General features: G+C 34.9%; 1 protein-coding gene and 1 long non-coding RNA gene across 2 annotated transcripts; one reads left to right on the plus strand and one right to left on the minus strand.

Moving 5' to 3' along the window:
• Positions 1-4,505: 4,505 nt before the first annotated feature.
• On the plus strand, positions 4,506-9,064 carry LOC123913672. The gene is made up of 3 exons (XR_006811688.1): positions 4,506-4,812; positions 4,981-8,169; positions 8,315-9,064. It is a non-coding gene; the product is annotated as an uncharacterized LOC123913672 (long non-coding RNA).
• Positions 9,065-9,459: 395 nt separating this feature from the next.
• Positions 9,460-15,273, minus strand: LOC123913671 (altered inheritance rate of mitochondria protein 25-like). The gene is made up of 11 exons (XM_045964487.1): positions 14,426-15,273; positions 13,735-13,821; positions 13,469-13,510; positions 13,325-13,369; positions 12,496-12,561; positions 12,297-12,353; positions 12,140-12,201; positions 11,352-11,472; positions 10,180-10,257; positions 9,993-10,099; positions 9,460-9,800 (listed from the first exon to the last, which is right to left on the minus strand). The coding sequence occupies exons 1-11, from the start codon at positions 14,783-14,785 to the stop codon at positions 9,770-9,772; spliced, it is 1,056 nt and encodes a 351-aa protein (XP_045820443.1). The 5' UTR covers positions 14,786-15,273; the 3' UTR covers positions 9,460-9,769.
• Between the last annotated feature and the right edge of the window lie 1,649 nt (positions 15,274-16,922).

Genomic DNA, 16,922 nt, shown 5'->3' on the forward strand with positions numbered 1-16,922 from the left:
TTGTCGAAATTTTAGTAAATATTATTTTTAAAGTAAATGGTCATTTTGGAAATCTTATATTTATTGTTAAATTCGGTCATTAGGCTTGCCGAACTTGTATTAGTTCGTGCGCCGGTCACGATTCGTGTTGGGTCGTGACAAAGTTGGTATCAGAGCTCGGTCGTAGGTCCAAATAGCTGCAGACATAGAGTGATAATGGATTTTTGTTAGTAAATTGTGAACCCGGGCACCATTTACTCGCAAAAGCTATTCGCACTCTATGATGGTCTCCCTTGTTGTCTAAATTTGAAATTTCATGTGGTCGCGTATCAAGAAGTTCATCAGAGGATTGAGAGAGTACTTGTTTAGATCTGTGGTTGGGTCTAAATGTTCCACTTTTGCTGAGGTTCTGAGTTTGGCACTTCAAATTGAGCAACGACAAAAGGATAAAGGAGGTAATAAACAAGATTCTCGCAAGAAACAACGAGTTGAAGGATCATACAGTCAGTACTCTAGTAGTGGCGGCGGTTCTATGTATGGTCATCAAGTGCAACAAAGGTCAGGTTCACAAAGGGGTGGTTTTAGCGGACAATCTTATCGTACTGTGCAAAGTCGTAGATCGGATCATAAGGCATCAACAGGGTCCATTTTTCCTCAGAAACATTCTAGTGGTACGACTGGAAATTTTTTCCAAGATGGTAAAGAGTGTTTTCACTGTGGTCAAATAGGTCACATCAGGAGGAACTGCCCAGTAGCTATGACACAACCATCATCTAGTCATGCATCAGCCCCAGCAGCTTTATCGCCTACTCAGGTTCATTCTACACCTATGCAAAAAATGGGAAATTCTTCTGTTCAGGGTTCGAGAACATCTCAACATGAGGGTAGAGGACCTGGAGGTAGAGGACAAATGCAAGCAGGAAGAGGCCAGGCTCGAGTCTTTGCTTTGACTTGTCAGGATGCTTAGGCATCAAATGTAGTGGTTACAGGTATTCTTTCTATTTGTTCCCAAGATGCTCATGTTTTGTTTGATCCTGGAGCTACACATTCTTTTGTATCTTTATGGTTTGCCTCTCGACTTGGTAAAAATTCATCTGTTCTTGACGAGGCCTTAGTCGTGGCTTTACCTATTGGTGATAAATTGTTCGCTGAGTCTGTATATCGTTCTTGTGACGTATCGATTGCGGGCCAAATATTATTTGCAGACTTAGTAGTTATTGGTATGATAGATTTTGATGTGATTTTGGGTATGGACTGGTTGTCGTCCCATCATGCTACCTTAGATTGTTACAATAAGATCGTTAAATTTGAGATACCTGGAAAATCACCTTTCTCATTTCAAGGCAAACCCACATGTATGCCCCATAACTTAATCTCAGCCTTGAGAGCTAACAAGTTACTAAGAAGGGGTTGTCAAGGATACTTAGTTGTGGTTACAAATATACAATGGGGTGAAGGCAAATTAGAAAAAGTTCCCATAGCATCTGAGTTTCCTGATGTTTTTCCCGAAGATCTTCCTGGATTGCCACCTGATAGGGAAATTGAGTTCTCCATTGAGTTGGTTCCCAACACTCAGCCCATATCTATACCCCCTTACCGAATGGCTCCAGCTGAGCTTAAAGAATTGAAGGAGCAACTACAAGATCTTCTTGACAAAGGCTTTATTCGTGCGAGTACTTCTCCATGGGGTGCACCGGTATTGTTTGTAAAGAAGAAAGATGGGTCCATGCGATTATGTGTAGACTATAGACAATTGAACAAGGTGACAATAAAGAATAAATATCCTTTACCCCGCATTGACGAGTTATTTGATCAACTTCAAGGAGCCCAGTGTTTTTCCAAGATTGATTTGCGGTTTGGGTATCACCAGTTGAAGATTAGGAGGGAGGATATACCGAAGACAGCTTTTCGCACTCGTTATGGACATTATGAATTTCTTTTTATGTCTTTCAGACTCACTAATGCTCCGACAGCCTTTATGGATTTGATGAATCGGATTTTTAAACCATTCTTGGATCAATTTGTGATAGTGTTTATTGATGATATTCTTATTTATTCCAAGAGTAAGGAAGAGCATGAGCGACATTTAAGGCTTGTTTTGCAAACATTAAAGGAGAATAAATTATATGCTAAATTCTCTAAATGTGAATTTTGGCTAGACAATGTGACATTTCTAGGTTATGTGGTGTCTAAAAATGGAATAAGTGTTGACCCAAGCAAGGTTGAAGCAGTGCAAAATTGGCCTCGACCCACCACATTAAAGGAGATCTGAAGTTTTCTTGGTTTAGCTGGATATTATCGGCGTTTTGTGAAGGATTTCTCCAAAACCTGTGTTCCCATTAACTAGGTTGACCCAAAAGAAAGTTGAGTTTCAATGGACTGATGCGTGTGAAGAGAGCTTTCAGAAATTAAAGCAGTATTTGACTTCAGCACCTGTTTTGGCATTACCAACAAGTGGTGGAGGTTATGCAGTTTATTGTGACGCTTCTAGAGTTGGTCTTGGTTGTGTTCTTATGCAGCATGGTAAAGTTATTGCTTATGCATCGAGACAACTAAAAAGACATGAACAAAACTACCCTACCCATGACTTGGAGATGGCAGCAGTGATTTTTGCACTTAAGATTTGGAGGCATTATTTGTATGGTGAAACTTTGGAGATTTATACTGACCACAAGAGTCTTCAATACATCTTTAAGCAGCGAGATTTAAATTTAAGACAAAGAAGGTGGATGGAACTCTTGAAAGATTATGATTGCACGATCTTGTATCATCCTGGTAAGGCCAATGTTGTTGCAGATGCCTTAAGTAGAAAATCTATGGGCAGTCTTGCTCATTTAGCAGCAATAAAGAGACCTATAATTAATGAATTTCAAGAACTTGTTGAAAGCAGAGTTCAATTGGAGATTGATTCTTCAAAGGCATTGTTGGCTCATGTGCAAATTCGTTCCACCTTAGTTGATGATATTAAGGAGGCTCAAAGTAAAGACTCGGACTTGGTGAAGACGGTGGATGATGTACGCAATGGTAAAGTTTCAAACTTCTCAGTTGATTTCGATGGTGTCTTGTGGTTGAATTCTCGGTTATGTGTTCCAAATGTTGGTGAGTTAAGGAGAAAAATATTGGAGGAGGCTCATCATTCTTCTTATACCATACATCCAGGTTCTAACAAGATGTATCAAGACTCGAGAGAATTTTATTGGTGGGAATGGATGAAGAGAGATGTAGCTGATTTTGTCTCTAAATGTTTGGTGTGTCAACAACTAAAGGTTGAGCACCAAAAGCCTGCAGGTTTACTTCAACCTATTGAAATACCTGAATGGAAGTCGGAAGACATTGTTATGGATTTTGTCTCAGGTTTACCGCGAACTCAAAAGGGTTATGACTCTGTGTGGGTAATTATAGATCGGTTGACCAAGTTTGCACATTTCTTACCTGTGAAGACAACCTATACTGCATCTTAGTATGCTAAACTTTATTTGGAGGAGATTGTCTCTCTACATGGTGTTCCGGTGTCTATTATCTCTGATCGTGGGGCTCAGTTTACCGCTCAGTTTTGGAAGTCTTTTCAATCTGCATTAGGGACTCGTTTGAATCTTAGTACTGCTTTTCATCCTCAAACTGATGGTCAATCCGAGAGGACTATACAAATCCTAGAAGATATGCTTCGTGCATGTGTTCTTGATTTTGGAGGAAGTTGGGATCGATATTTTCCTATGATGGAATTTGCATATAACAATAGCTATCAATCTAGTATTCAAATGGCTCCTTTTGAGGCATTGTATGACAGGCGGTGTAGGTCTCCTATAGGATGGTTTGAAGTTGGAGAAGCTAAACTAGTGGGTCCGGAGTTGATTCAAGATGCCATCGAAAAGGTTAAATTGATTTGAGATCGTTTAGTGACAGCCTAGAGTAGACAAAAGTCTTATTCTGACAAGAGGCGTCGTCCCTTAGAGTTCAGTGGGAGATCATGTATTTTTACGTGTTTCACCAATGAAAGGAGTTTTACGGTTTGGCAAAAAGGGTAAATTAAGTCCAAGGTTCATCGGCCCGTTTGAGATTTTGGAGAGAGTCGGGCCTGTAGCTTATCGCTTAGCACTTCCACCGGATCTGTCAGGAGTCCATCCGGTCTTTCATATTTCTATGCTTCGGAAGTACCTTTATGATCCTTGTCATGTTATTAGTCATGAAGATATTCAATTAGATGAGAATTTGTCGTACACCGAACATCCGGTAGCGGTAGTAGACAAGGACATTAGACGACTACGTTCAAAAGATATTGTTTCGGTGAAGGTTCTTTGGAAAGGACCGTCAGGTGAAGAGACAACGTGGGAATCCGAAGAAGTCACGCGTTCGAAGTATCCACACTTATTTGAAAATCGAGGTTAGTTGTATAAATTCGAGGACGAATTTTTTTTAGGGGGGAAGATTGAAACGCACCGTTTCACTTAAACAATAACAAATGAAAATAAAATAAATAAATAATAATAATAATAATAATAAATAAACATAAACATAAAAAAAAAACCACATCACACCCATTTCACTACATTCTTTCCCTCTCACTGCGTATTACTCTCTCTCTCTCTCTCTCTCTCTCTCACTCACTCAGTACTCCCTTGTTCTCACTTCTCCAACCTTTCCTTCTTCCATTTTTTTTAATTTTTTCAAATCACCAAATTTCAATTAGAAACCAGACAACCTTGAAGAAACTTGCTCCTTCCAAAGTAAAGCTTTAACAAATGTGATTGGGTATAATTTTGGGGCTAGGGTTAATGATCTAAGGGTGGAGATGAGTACCCGTTCCTTAAAAATTGCTTATTGAGACTCTTTGAGGTAAATATATCATCTATAACTCAACAATTATCTTTGGGTATATGTAATTTGGTTTAGAAAATTAATGTTAGAGATTAGAGTAGATTTTTGGGAAATTTATGGTTCCATATGCTTAGTTTAAACTCTAGAATGATTTTCTAAATTTTAATAAACATGATTGATGTTCAGATTCAACCGTTGCTGCTTCATCTGCTTCTCCCGGAGTCGTTGGAGAGCAAAATTAGCCGGTCTTCATAGTTGTGAGTTGATGACAATCATTATCACTTATTTTAACTACCGTTATAAATTATATGTTACTAATTTTCTATGTTAATATTGATTATAAATATTTTTATTCGCCTTTGAAACCGTTTTCGTCATCCTTATTTGTTTACATATGGACTCTAGTTTGATTTCTTATGATATATAAAGTAGCGGATTGAAAATTATGGTTTTATTGTGTTTAATTTTACATAAGTTTGGAACTGTTGTTAAAACATGGTTTTAGTGGAATGTATTTTGAATTCACAGTTTTGACCATTTAGCCGTTAACGAGAATAACGATCTAGGTGCACCTAGTTATATGATATCAAGGAGAAAAGGGCTATCCGTTAGATGGAACCGCCCCTAAGTGAAAGGCCGCTCTTAGGAGGAAAGGGCTATCAACGAGATGGAGCCGTCTCTTGATTCTATCGTAACGAATTCTTTTTATTTGATTGGATGAGAATGCGTTTTTGTAATCGATGAGAAAAGGGCTATCCGTTAGATGGAGCCGCCCCTAAGTGAAAGGTCACTCTTAGGAGGAAATGACTATCAACGAGATGGAGCCGTCCCTCGATTCTTTCGTAACGAATTATTTTATTTGATTAAATTTCTATATTTTTTTCTTATTTAAAATTTTAAACCATAACGAATTGAATCAAATATTATTTATATTACATGGTTACTACTATACAATAATTGTTACAAGCTTCTAAAAATCAAATGCTCGTGCCTTTGTGTGTTTCTCATCTAGTTGGTAGTGGTTGTTATCTCTCACTAAGTCTTTGTGACTTACCCCTTCTTCTTACATTTTTTCATATTTCCAGTCAGCTGAGTAGCAAGTTGTTAGCTCATTCAAATCTTCATCAGTCTCACTCTTTTGGTAGGCCTCCTTTATGGAAGGCTAATTTGTATATATATCTTTTGGTTTGATCGAATATCTGCAGCTATTTTGAGTCTAGGAATATTTCATTTTGGGATGTATAAAGTTAAGAACGTAAATGTTGAAACTTTGACTAGTGATGTATATGCTGCAAACAGGGTTTATTTTGATTTGGAAATATTGAAAATACATGTGATTTTGTCGAAATTTTAGTAAATATTATTTTTGAAGTAAATGGTCATTTTGGAAATATTATATTTATTGTTAAATTCGGTCATTAGGCTTGCCGGACTTGTATTAGTTCGTGCGCCGATCACGATTCGTGTTGGGTCGTGACAGGCCGCTACCCGAGTAGCAGAATAATCGGTGGTCAATTCTCCTTCACTAGTCAAAGGTCTATCAAGTGGTCAATTTTAATTGGCCACCTGTGCGACCAAATTTGCTATATAAAAGAAGGCCTTCAGTTATTTGAGGTCTCACACCTGTGTTTCTTTTCTTTTGTTTCTTTTTCTTTATTCAGTAATGTTAGTTTGTTTAGTTTTTGCTATTTCGCGTGTAATGGTTGTTTAGTCCTTCGTCGGCTAATCATATCGCATACCGATGTTGTTTAGTCACCATGGTTGGGTGCGGTATGTTATTCAACGATGAAATTTTTGTGTCCTAATTGGGCACAATATGATTAGCCGAAGGGTTCAATGATGAATCGTTAAAATATGATAGTTGATCTAATGTTGTCGGTACGACCGAAGCCAAAAACCTGACGACCCTGCAAAACTTTTTGGTCCATGCTTGAAGATGGATCTAGGCATTTGGAGTTTCGTGTACCTTGTTGAAAATTTCGACTAAACAGTCAATCTTCACTTCGGGGACAAAAAATCACAAGAGGAGGCTGTTTAATTTATTTAATTAGCAATTGAGATTTTGGATGTAATATTTAAATTGATGTAATTTTTGTGTCTAATGTTTTAATAAAAAAAATGAACTTAATTTTGTTTTAGTTGTAATGAAAATAATAAAAATATTCCTATTCTTTTTTTAAAAAACCAAAGGTATCCTCCATGCGCAACTGCGGAGACTAATCCACTCGAGGTAACTGTGATCCATTTAAGGGGTTTGACCTCTCCAACAAATGTTTCTCCATACGCACCGACCGGGGATCAAACCCAGGACCAAATAGTTAAGGGACCCAAATATCCACCACTTGTGTCACACTATGTTGGTAAAATATTCCTATTCTAATTCACATTTTAGAGTGTGAACCATATCCAGACCAGAATGTAGGAAAAAAATGCATCATCCCCGCCTATTGACATTGGTCATATACACTAACCATTTTACATCAAAATATCAAAAAGTGATTATTAGTAAAAAAAAATGATATACAATTTAACTAATTGTGTTAGATCTACTATGTCAGCCACACTACTATCATCTTCAACCTTCACAACATCACCGTATTTCTCAATATCTATAACATCTTCTCTTGTTGAGATGTGACAAAATCTTCAATTATATCACATACCTGAGCACAAATGAGAGCATTATTTATTAGGCCTCATTGACAATATTTACATGAAATGGTTGGCATTGAAGTTAAAATGCATTCCGATTTTGAAAATTGCTTTCCCCCCCCCCCATTGTTTCCTCCAAGGCCCCCCAAAGTGACCATTTTGACCCTATAAATGCGTTTGGACTCTAGAATCCGAAATTTGTTTGTTATGGTCCATACAATCCGAAATCAGTTTAAACAAGCAATTGGCTGGTTATGTCTGCCTTGTACGTGATGTTTTGCCCAGGAAAACCTGGGTTTGGACTGTACAATCCGAACGTCCTTATTTTTAACGGTTTTGGAGTATGGAAGCCGAAACTTGTTTGATATGGACCATACAATCCGAAACCAGTTTAAACAAGCCATTGGCTGGCTATGCCTGACTTGTACATCGTTGATGATTTGCCCAGGAAAACTTGATTTTGGACTGTACAATCCGAAATGCTTTGATTTTTAAAATTTTGCATCATTTCGGATTCTACCAACCGGAAACGCTCATATTCGGTGTGTAGGATCCGAATAGAGTCTATATAGCCTATATTTCAGAAGTTGCACTTTCATAACCACTTGGACACTCAATTGGGAGCTTTGGAGCTAGGTCAATTTTTTTGGCGTATCAGAGACTTGAAAGCAACGTTTATTCACTCAAAGAGGGGCGCAATACTCAATCGGAGTCCTACAAGAGGTAATAAACACTTTAAATCGTTAATTTTTTCAATTTTCATGGTTTTATGATCGCAGTCGCGTTTGGCTCATACAATCCGAACCCATTTCAGATCCCACATGCCAAACTGGACAGCTTTTTAAAATTTTGAAATTTATTGTGATAGGTAGGGTTTGTGATGACCGAACCTCCGTTTGAAATGAAACCAAACATCGATGAACCCGACATTGCACAACCTAATGTAGTTGAACCCGCAAATATTTTGGTTAACACTGCCAATTATTTTTTTAAGTGTGAAAAGTATAAGGTCCGAGATGAGATGATCGAATGGTGCAAAAAAGAGCTATAAAAGCTGGATTTACTATGGTGATTGTGAAATCAAATATGGGGCATATCCTTGCAACGGCCTACAACCGCGTTGTAGTTTTATTAACTAAACACGAGATTGGTTATTGTGAAACCTATTTTCCACTGCGCGGTCGTCCACCGTTGGATCCATCTGCACGCATTGTGTGTGTTGGTATGGTTCCAAACCATTTTGTGTATGTTAAATTGAAGGTTGGGTGTCCACTGCCTCCAACTTGTAAGGAATGGAAAAATCATAGGGCGCCAGAGGCTGAGACTTGGGAGGATACATTTATGGACCGGATGGTTGAGTTTGACGAACTTATGAAGAATGAAAAAGGTGACATGAAGATGGAAACAAATGAAGATGATCCTGTAGTTGTGAGAGACAAATGAAGATGGAGCCAAATGAAGACGAACTCATTTTGCTTGAATTGTTTTTAAGCTTGAAGTTGTAATTTACATTTTAGAGTTTGAAGTTGTGATTTATTTGATTATGTTTGAAGTTATCGTATGTAATGACAATAGTTATTTTTAACTTTTAATTTAGTGCAAAAGAACAAATTCCGAACATGCATAATGTTGGCCTGTAAAACCGTAAAAAATTTCTGCAGAAAACTTGATTTTGGACTGTACACTCCAAACCTGTAATTTTAGTGACCATTTCGGTTCGCAGGATCCAAACCTGTGATTTTCGTGACCATTTCGGTTCGCAGGATCCAAACCTGTGATTTTCGTGACCATTTCGGTTTGCAGAATCCGAACATAATTGGTTTTATGCAAAAATTACTTCTTTTATTTCCTTAAGTAATATCCCAAGTGTACTTGTTAACATTTTTCTTACTTTAATACTGAATCCAGTACCATCTTCCAAGGTCAAAGGTCCTAGAAGCTGTGTTAATTTATGGACCAAAATGAAAACGGGTTGAAATTACAAGGATTAATAAGGCATTTTAGTCAACTTTTAACCAACTAACAAAGCAATAATCAGGATTATCTCATCACCTTGCCATCCAGCAAAAGAAATCAACAAACAAAAGTAAATATCAGAGTTAAACCCTCATTCACAAAAAAAAAAAAAAAAAAAAAAAATTAAAATCCTCATTTTGTTACATTAACAAATAAACCTTAGTATATCACCTATCATGTGTATGTGAATGGAGTCATCCTTGGTGTTGTCTTAGAACACCAATTTAAAAACTACTTGGTAAAGAATGGCCCCTCAGGGATTACAGTGCCAGTAGAAAACCAGATGATACTGTCTGTCAAATCAAATTTACTCGCCAACCTCCAAGAAGGGTAATCCCCTAGCAACCCAAAAAAAAAATTAAGGAAAAAAGAAGATCAATACCAATTCCAACTTTTTGACTATTGGCAAAGTCAGAACAAGAGAAGCGGACTATAAAATAGGCAAAAAAGAAAGTACACATAGTCCTAGGTCAAAATTTACTCGAGACTCTATTTATATAGCAATAAAACAGTGCCATGCTAAAACTTACCAGCCTCCATGTCTTGAGAAGTAGTCATTATCAAGTGATATTGCAAGAGCTACCGTAACGGCTCTCTCCGCGAGGGTAAGTGGGCGACTGACACCAAGGTCTTGAATCTGCAGAAAGAGCAACCTATCAATTAGTTACGGAAATTTGCAGAGTTGTTTTCTTCTTCTAAAATATAAGGGATTCTGACCGCATTAGCAAGGCCAATCTTGGAGCCGGGGTCAGAACTTCCAAATCGAATCACATACTGACCAGCATCAGTTAGAATCTGCACATTCAGGAAAATTATGTATATCATTACGCAAGTTTGAACTTCAATACACAAGATAAAAAGTCTGAAAAATTGAACATGAAATCTTTCTGTTCAGTTAAATGACTCGGCAACAACTGTTAGACAAGTAGTACAGTGATAGGACTAAGGCATATAGCAGGGCATATAGCAATTGAGGGGTGGTCTTTAACTATTAACTTGAAAGCCAGGGCATATAGCAGAACTTATTTTAAGTAAAATCTGAACTAACCCTTTAATGTTTTGAAATTCCCTTTATATGGGGTAAACCCTGCCTCAAAACAAGTCCTAACTCCTGGATGCTATACCTAATCAGAGTTGTTTATGTGTGTACTTGAGATTAGAGTTTGTAAAATTGATTTTCAATGAACTTAATTTTGCAAATTGATTTTACTCAAAAGTGTGTTTGAGTATATTAAATATTAATTATGTTTGAAAAGTATTTTAACATTATGAATATTGTTTGGATAGTATTGATAAAAATCACTTTAAGATGTAAAATATTAAATTATGCAGAAATTTTTGCCCAAGTATATCAAATGGAATTTTTCTTCACAACAAAAGTAACATTTTGTAGCTGTTGTGTTTGGATAACAAAACATGGTTTTAATGCAAAAACAATGTTGAACAAATTTGCCAAACATGCGCAACCCAATCCATATTTACATTTTCAAACAAGATTCCAGATACTACCATCACTCATCCAATGAATGGCTACCCTGTTTCTCTTTTTATCCCCCATATCATAAGAGCAATGGTACATATCTTTCTGAAATAATATAAACCAAGCCTTGAATCCTAATAAGAACAATTTATTAGATCAATCCCCCAGGAGACATTTAAGTAGTAATATCCGTTTATCCTGACACACTGTTAATTACGAGTTAATTTAACAATGGAAATCCCGATCATGCAATGCGGATTTTGAAAAGGAAATTTTACTTGTATGTTTATAAAAAAGTGATAATTCCAAAAGAGAATAACAGTAAAGAACAACTGGCAAAAATGTTGAACAAAGATAACAATGGCAAAAAAAAAAAATTATAAAAAGAAAAGTGAATGCAAAATCCAACCTCAAAGCCAAAACCCCTCCAATCACGATCTATTTGAGCAAGCACCTCACCATCAAAATCTTTCAAGGTGAATGTCCAATTCCAAAAGCCAGGATTCTCAACCACCGCAAACTGCTCATTCCTGCAAATCATAGTCTATGAGACTTGCATTTCATGCAGAGGACAAATTTATTTAACCTTTTAAGTAAAAGTAATCCAAATAAAACCAATAAAATAAGGAGCAAATAGAATCATCTATTCAAGAAAACATTTACCGAACAACTATAAGAGTTTTAATGTGGCAAAGATAGTACACTAAAAATAAGATGTTGGTTTGAACACAAATTAACTTTTTCAAAATATAATATTTAGGTCTAAGAGAGAAAAAAGGGCAAGTATAATATTTGCAATTAATGGCTTAAATATGTTATTGATCTGTGTAATATATTCTTTTTTTTTTTCTCGTTATAATCTCTAGAGTTTTTTGGTTTCAAACTGGCTCTTTTCCTTTTCTTTTTTTTTTTTTTCTCTTTTCATTTATAAATCCTTAGTCTTTACTATTTTGTTTCAGTTCCCATAATATATACTTGCGTTTTCATGCAGCGACTAATTCAACATAAACCAAGTACCATGGAGCTAAAACAGAAATATAAGTATATTAGAGACTAAAGCAAAAGGACTAAAGACCAGTTCAAAATACAAAATAAATAAATAAATAGGGACTCAAATAAAAAGAAAAGAGTAAAAACATATCATATCCGTAATTAATCAAAATAGCCACAACTCAAAACATATTTACTTGATATTACCCGAGGTACAAATCATAGATTCTTTTCCAGAGATGCCACCGCCTGTGAACTACTCCAACTTCCTGAAGAGAGGATTTGACATAATTAACAGCCAAATTTCTCATAAAAAAACTTGATGATGCAACAAAGATGTACAGCATTAACAAAAATGACATACCTTACCATCAATTTCCGCAAAAATTGAGCTTGTTATCCACCAAAAGGGTCTACGGACCTAACAATAGAAAAGCAAATTCTTCACTCAAGCCAAAGGAAAAATTAATTAAAGACAGATGCTTTACTTATGACACTAGTGTGAATCCTAATAAATTTACACATGTAGTAAAAAATAAGTACAAAATATATATTTTTCTCACCCTAAAGAGCTCATTCCCCAAAGCATCAGTAATGAGTGCAACAAAAGGCCTCCTCAGACGAAGCAACTACAGCAAGAAATGATGGAATGGAATGAAATAAAATTAACATTTAAACAAAATTCATAATACAGAAATGAATAGTAGAGAAAAAGGAAAAAAGATCAAATCAATATTTGCAAACCAAGATATATAGCATATGTCATGAACCCATCGTTGAATTCACCACTGAATTACATACATCATCAGGTCTTGGTCATTGCACAAAGTGCCCAAATCTGAACTGCTATTATCCAACCTGTAGATTTCTTTACGTCTTTAGACTAACTGGTTAAGAATCTGTGTTAATAACTGTGTTGTAAAGAGATTTTTTACTTTGGGATATTATATTACGGGCAAATTTCACTCACCCCCCCTTAAGTTTATTCAAATATCATACACACCCCTTCTAAGTTCTGCAAAAACACTTGCCCCCCTCATTGACACCTTGAAACTCTGGTTAGAGAAAGAAATAAAATAAAAACTCTAAAGTTATTGTTTGTCATCTTCTCTATCTATCCCCCAAAGAAACGGAGTTAGTAATCCCTAGCTCATTTTTCCGGAACCTGATTCATATGTTGTTCCTAAAGCAGTGGAGAGATAAATCTCTATGCATCTGATAGGAACTTGTATCGAGAGTCTTGGTAAGCAATTTATGTCTCAGAACTGGGTTACCTACTCTGTTTCTCAAAACAGAGGAAGTCATAGTGCAATATACACAAACACTTGCAATCTGGACAGAAATTGTATAAAATAAGAAATCAAAGGTAGTGAAGATAAAATTATTGAATACCTGTCTGGCAATGAAGTTGCTCTGTTCACGAATTAACCCTACAGGCTGCATCATGACAAGAAGCAAACAAGGTCAACCATCATCATTACGAACTATGCAAGGAAATCATAAGTAGATGAACAAGAGATGAGGATTATCACTGACCGACTGTGGGTAGCATGCATCTACAATGGCATAACGATTTTCCTAAAATACAATGAAACAAAGTCAAAAAATTAGACATAAAGTCATGAACAAGAGTCAAGCATAATAAAATTTTTAGAAGATACCAGAGCAATGTCCCGCAGCCTCAGCATACAAATTATCCATCATATGTAATAAGAATGATAAATGAACTAGACTATTAAATAAGTTTATTTTGTGACAGATATAACCAAATGAACCAGCCATCAAAAAATAAAGAGGATCACCTGTTCAAATCCCAAAACAAGATTGGCCCACTCAATATCTCTGGTAATTAGCAAGTTGGATCTGGCAAGCAGAGGTGCTACCTTGGCCTAACAAGATCAATAAGGGGAAACAGAACATCTCAATGTTAGATTTCAAACGAACAAAATTATAATTGGGGTCTTCTTGCTCTCTTCTTTTAATAATTTTGAAGAGCATTTTAGTGAAGAAAATATGTCTAAACCCTAAGCTTCAATCGGATCATATTTTCCAGGAAAAACAAAGTAAAAAGATTCTTTCCAAACACTATCCAATTGCAGCCTCCTTTTTAATCGACATGACTGTAAGCATCCAGTCAATCAATTTGGATAAACTTCTAAACAAGAAAATATTGAAGTTCATTTCTTTATCGCAATTTTTCCATAACCTATCATGTTTACATTATCCATAACCACTCATAAGCTTATAACGATTTTTCTCAAATCAAGAATCATAAACCTAATTGAACTGAAAAAATACTCCCCACAAGCAATAATTTAATCCAAGACAGTCTTCAATTATACTACAACAATTAAACTCTAATCATAGCCTGATAATAAATTAACACCATAATGCACAGTGATTAACCTAAAAACTACACCTATACCTAAAAACCTGAAATCTTTCATGTTATCAATCATACAGTAAAAGCAAGATTAAGGACACAAATTTCACCTCTTCTGGAGATTCCGATTTTGAAAACTCTGGAAACGATTGGCTTATAGGAGGTTGCTTCATACCCCGTTTAAGTTTGTTTGTAACAGAATCAATTGATGCAGCAGAAAAGCATCTAGGTACAAGATCAACACGATGAAATTTGATCGATTTCTTACTACCTTTAGGGTTTTGCATTTTGGCATCAGAAACCCAAAGTTTGAGGAAAAAATCTCTGTTCAATTGATGATCGAGTTGGGTTCCAAATCGGCGAGATAGAGTAATAGTGTTAGGGTTTTGAAGAATGTTTGAGTGAAAATCAAGAAGCATGTTGATATTGGATTTGGATATGTGGCGGAAAATGTCCTTTAAGCGATTCATCGCGAAAGAAGAAACGGAAATCGCAGTGTAGGTTGTTGAAGAATGAATGAGAAGAAGATGAACATGTGAAATAGTGGATTGCAGTGGATTGGAGTGAGTGGAGGCGGTTATTATATGATGATCGGCTAGTAGTGGATTGGAGTTCGTTAGAAAAAGGGAAAAATACTATTGGAGTAATTGCTTACAATACAAGAGTTACTCAATTTGTTGGAATTGGAATAAGAATGGACAGTACCACTGCCTCCAAAAATATTTTAAAAATTACTTAATAAAATTTCTATTTTTTCTTTCTTTCTTTTCTTTGACACATTCTCATAATTATTTTTAAAAATTACTACTACTTAATAAAAGGTCTCATATTTATGTTTTGAGATAAAATAAAAACTCATGTTTTGCTATTTTTAAAATTAAAGTAATGTTTTGTCAAATTATAATTAATGTAATCTTATGTAAAATTATTCTTTCTACAAAGATTTATCTACTTTGTTATAAAAACTCATGTTTTGAATTAAAATTGATTATATTTAGGGTAAATAGTGTTATACCCCCTACAAAATAGACGAGTTTTGCGTTACCCCCTGCAAATTTTTTTTTTGAGATTACCCCCTGCAATGTCAAGATTCTTTGCGTTACCCCCCTGACTTAACAAGTGAGCATATGACATGGAAGAATCTTGACGTGGCATGACACGTGGAAATTAATTTATTTTTTATTTATTTTTAATTGTCAACTCATTAATTAATGTGGGTTTTTAATTAAAAAAATGAAGAAAAAAAAAACTTAAAAGTTGTTATATTTTTATGAACTTACTTAAAAGAAAGTTTTTTTTTTGACTAAAAGTTGTTATTATATATAAAAAAAAAATTCTTATATATATATAATAACTAATAATAGAGTAACCAACAAAAAAAACGAAGATGAAAAAAAAAAATAATAATAATAATAGTAACCAAAAAACTAATAATAATAATATTATTATTATTAATTTTTTTTTCATCTTCGTTTTTTTTTGTTACTCTATTATATATATAAAACAAAAAATTCTTATATATAAAAGTTGTTATTATATATAAAAAAAAAATTCTTATATATAAAAGTTGTTATTATATATAAAAAAATTTCTTATATATATATAATAACTAATAATAGAGTAACCCAAAAATAAACGAAGATGAAAAAAAAACTAATAATAATAATATATAATATTATTATTATTAGTTTTTTGGTTACTATTATTATTATTATTAAAAACTAATAATAATAATATTATTATTATTAGTTTTTTGGTTACTATTATTATTATTAGTTTTTTTTTCATCTTCGTTTTTTTTGTTGGTTACTCTATTATTAGTTATTATATATATATAAGAAATTTTTTTTATATATATAATAACAACTTTTAGTCAAAAAAAAAACTTTCTTTTAAGTAAGTTCATAAAAATATAACAACTTTTAAGTTTTTTTTTTTCATTTTTTTAATTAAAAACCCACATTAATTAATGAGTTGGTAATTAAAAATAAATAAAAAATAAATTAATTTCCACGTGTCATGCCACGTCAAGATTCTTCCATATCATATGCCCACTTGTTAAACCAGGGGGGTAACGCAAAGAATCTTGACATTGCAGGGGGGTAATCTCAAAAAAAAAATTTACAGGGTGGTAACGCAAAACTCGTCTATTTTGCAGGGGGGTATAACACTATTTACCCTTATATTTATACTGGGTGGCTTTCCTCCACTAGTTGGGCTTGCCCGTTTAGGGAACAGGAAGCCCAATAAGGTGGACTAAGTCTTGGCCGCCCATGACTTCGAGATAGTAGCCCATGTGAGCTGAATAATCGGGGAGTTCAACCCCCTCCTCCTATTAAGGAGGCACGGATCAGTTCCCACTAGAGGGAGGGAGGGAGACGCCTATTATATATATATATATATATATATATATATATATATATATATATATATATAGAGAGAGAGAGAGAGAGAGAGAGAGAGAGAGAGAGAGAGAGAGAGAGAGAGAGAAGCCTCTTTACTAGAGACGACACGTTTTACTATCATGCTATACTAAACCATAGCTCGGCATTCATGTTGACTAGACATTCACACAAATAACTTTAGCAAAAACGGTATTAATTTAAC

This window comes from Trifolium pratense, linkage group LG3 (assembly GCF_020283565.1).
Source record: "Trifolium pratense cultivar HEN17-A07 linkage group LG3, ARS_RC_1.1, whole genome shotgun sequence".
Lineage (NCBI taxonomy): Eukaryota > Viridiplantae > Streptophyta > Magnoliopsida > Fabales > Fabaceae > Trifolium > Trifolium pratense.

Bases quoted from the DNA above. Each gene is read 5' to 3' on its own strand.
- LOC123913671 (XM_045964487.1), bottom strand. From the start codon at position 14,785: ATGAATCGCTTAAAGGACATTTTCCGCCACATATCCAAATCCAATATC. The intron at 10,100-10,179 runs GTCAGAATCCCT...CTCTTTCTGCAG, and splicing joins AGATTGGCCTTGCTAATGCG to ATTCAAGACCTTGGTGTCAG. The intron at 9,801-9,992 runs GTAAGTTTTAGC...TTGGGTTGCTAG, and splicing joins TTCTCAAGACATGGAGGCTG to GGGATTACCCTTCTTGGAGG.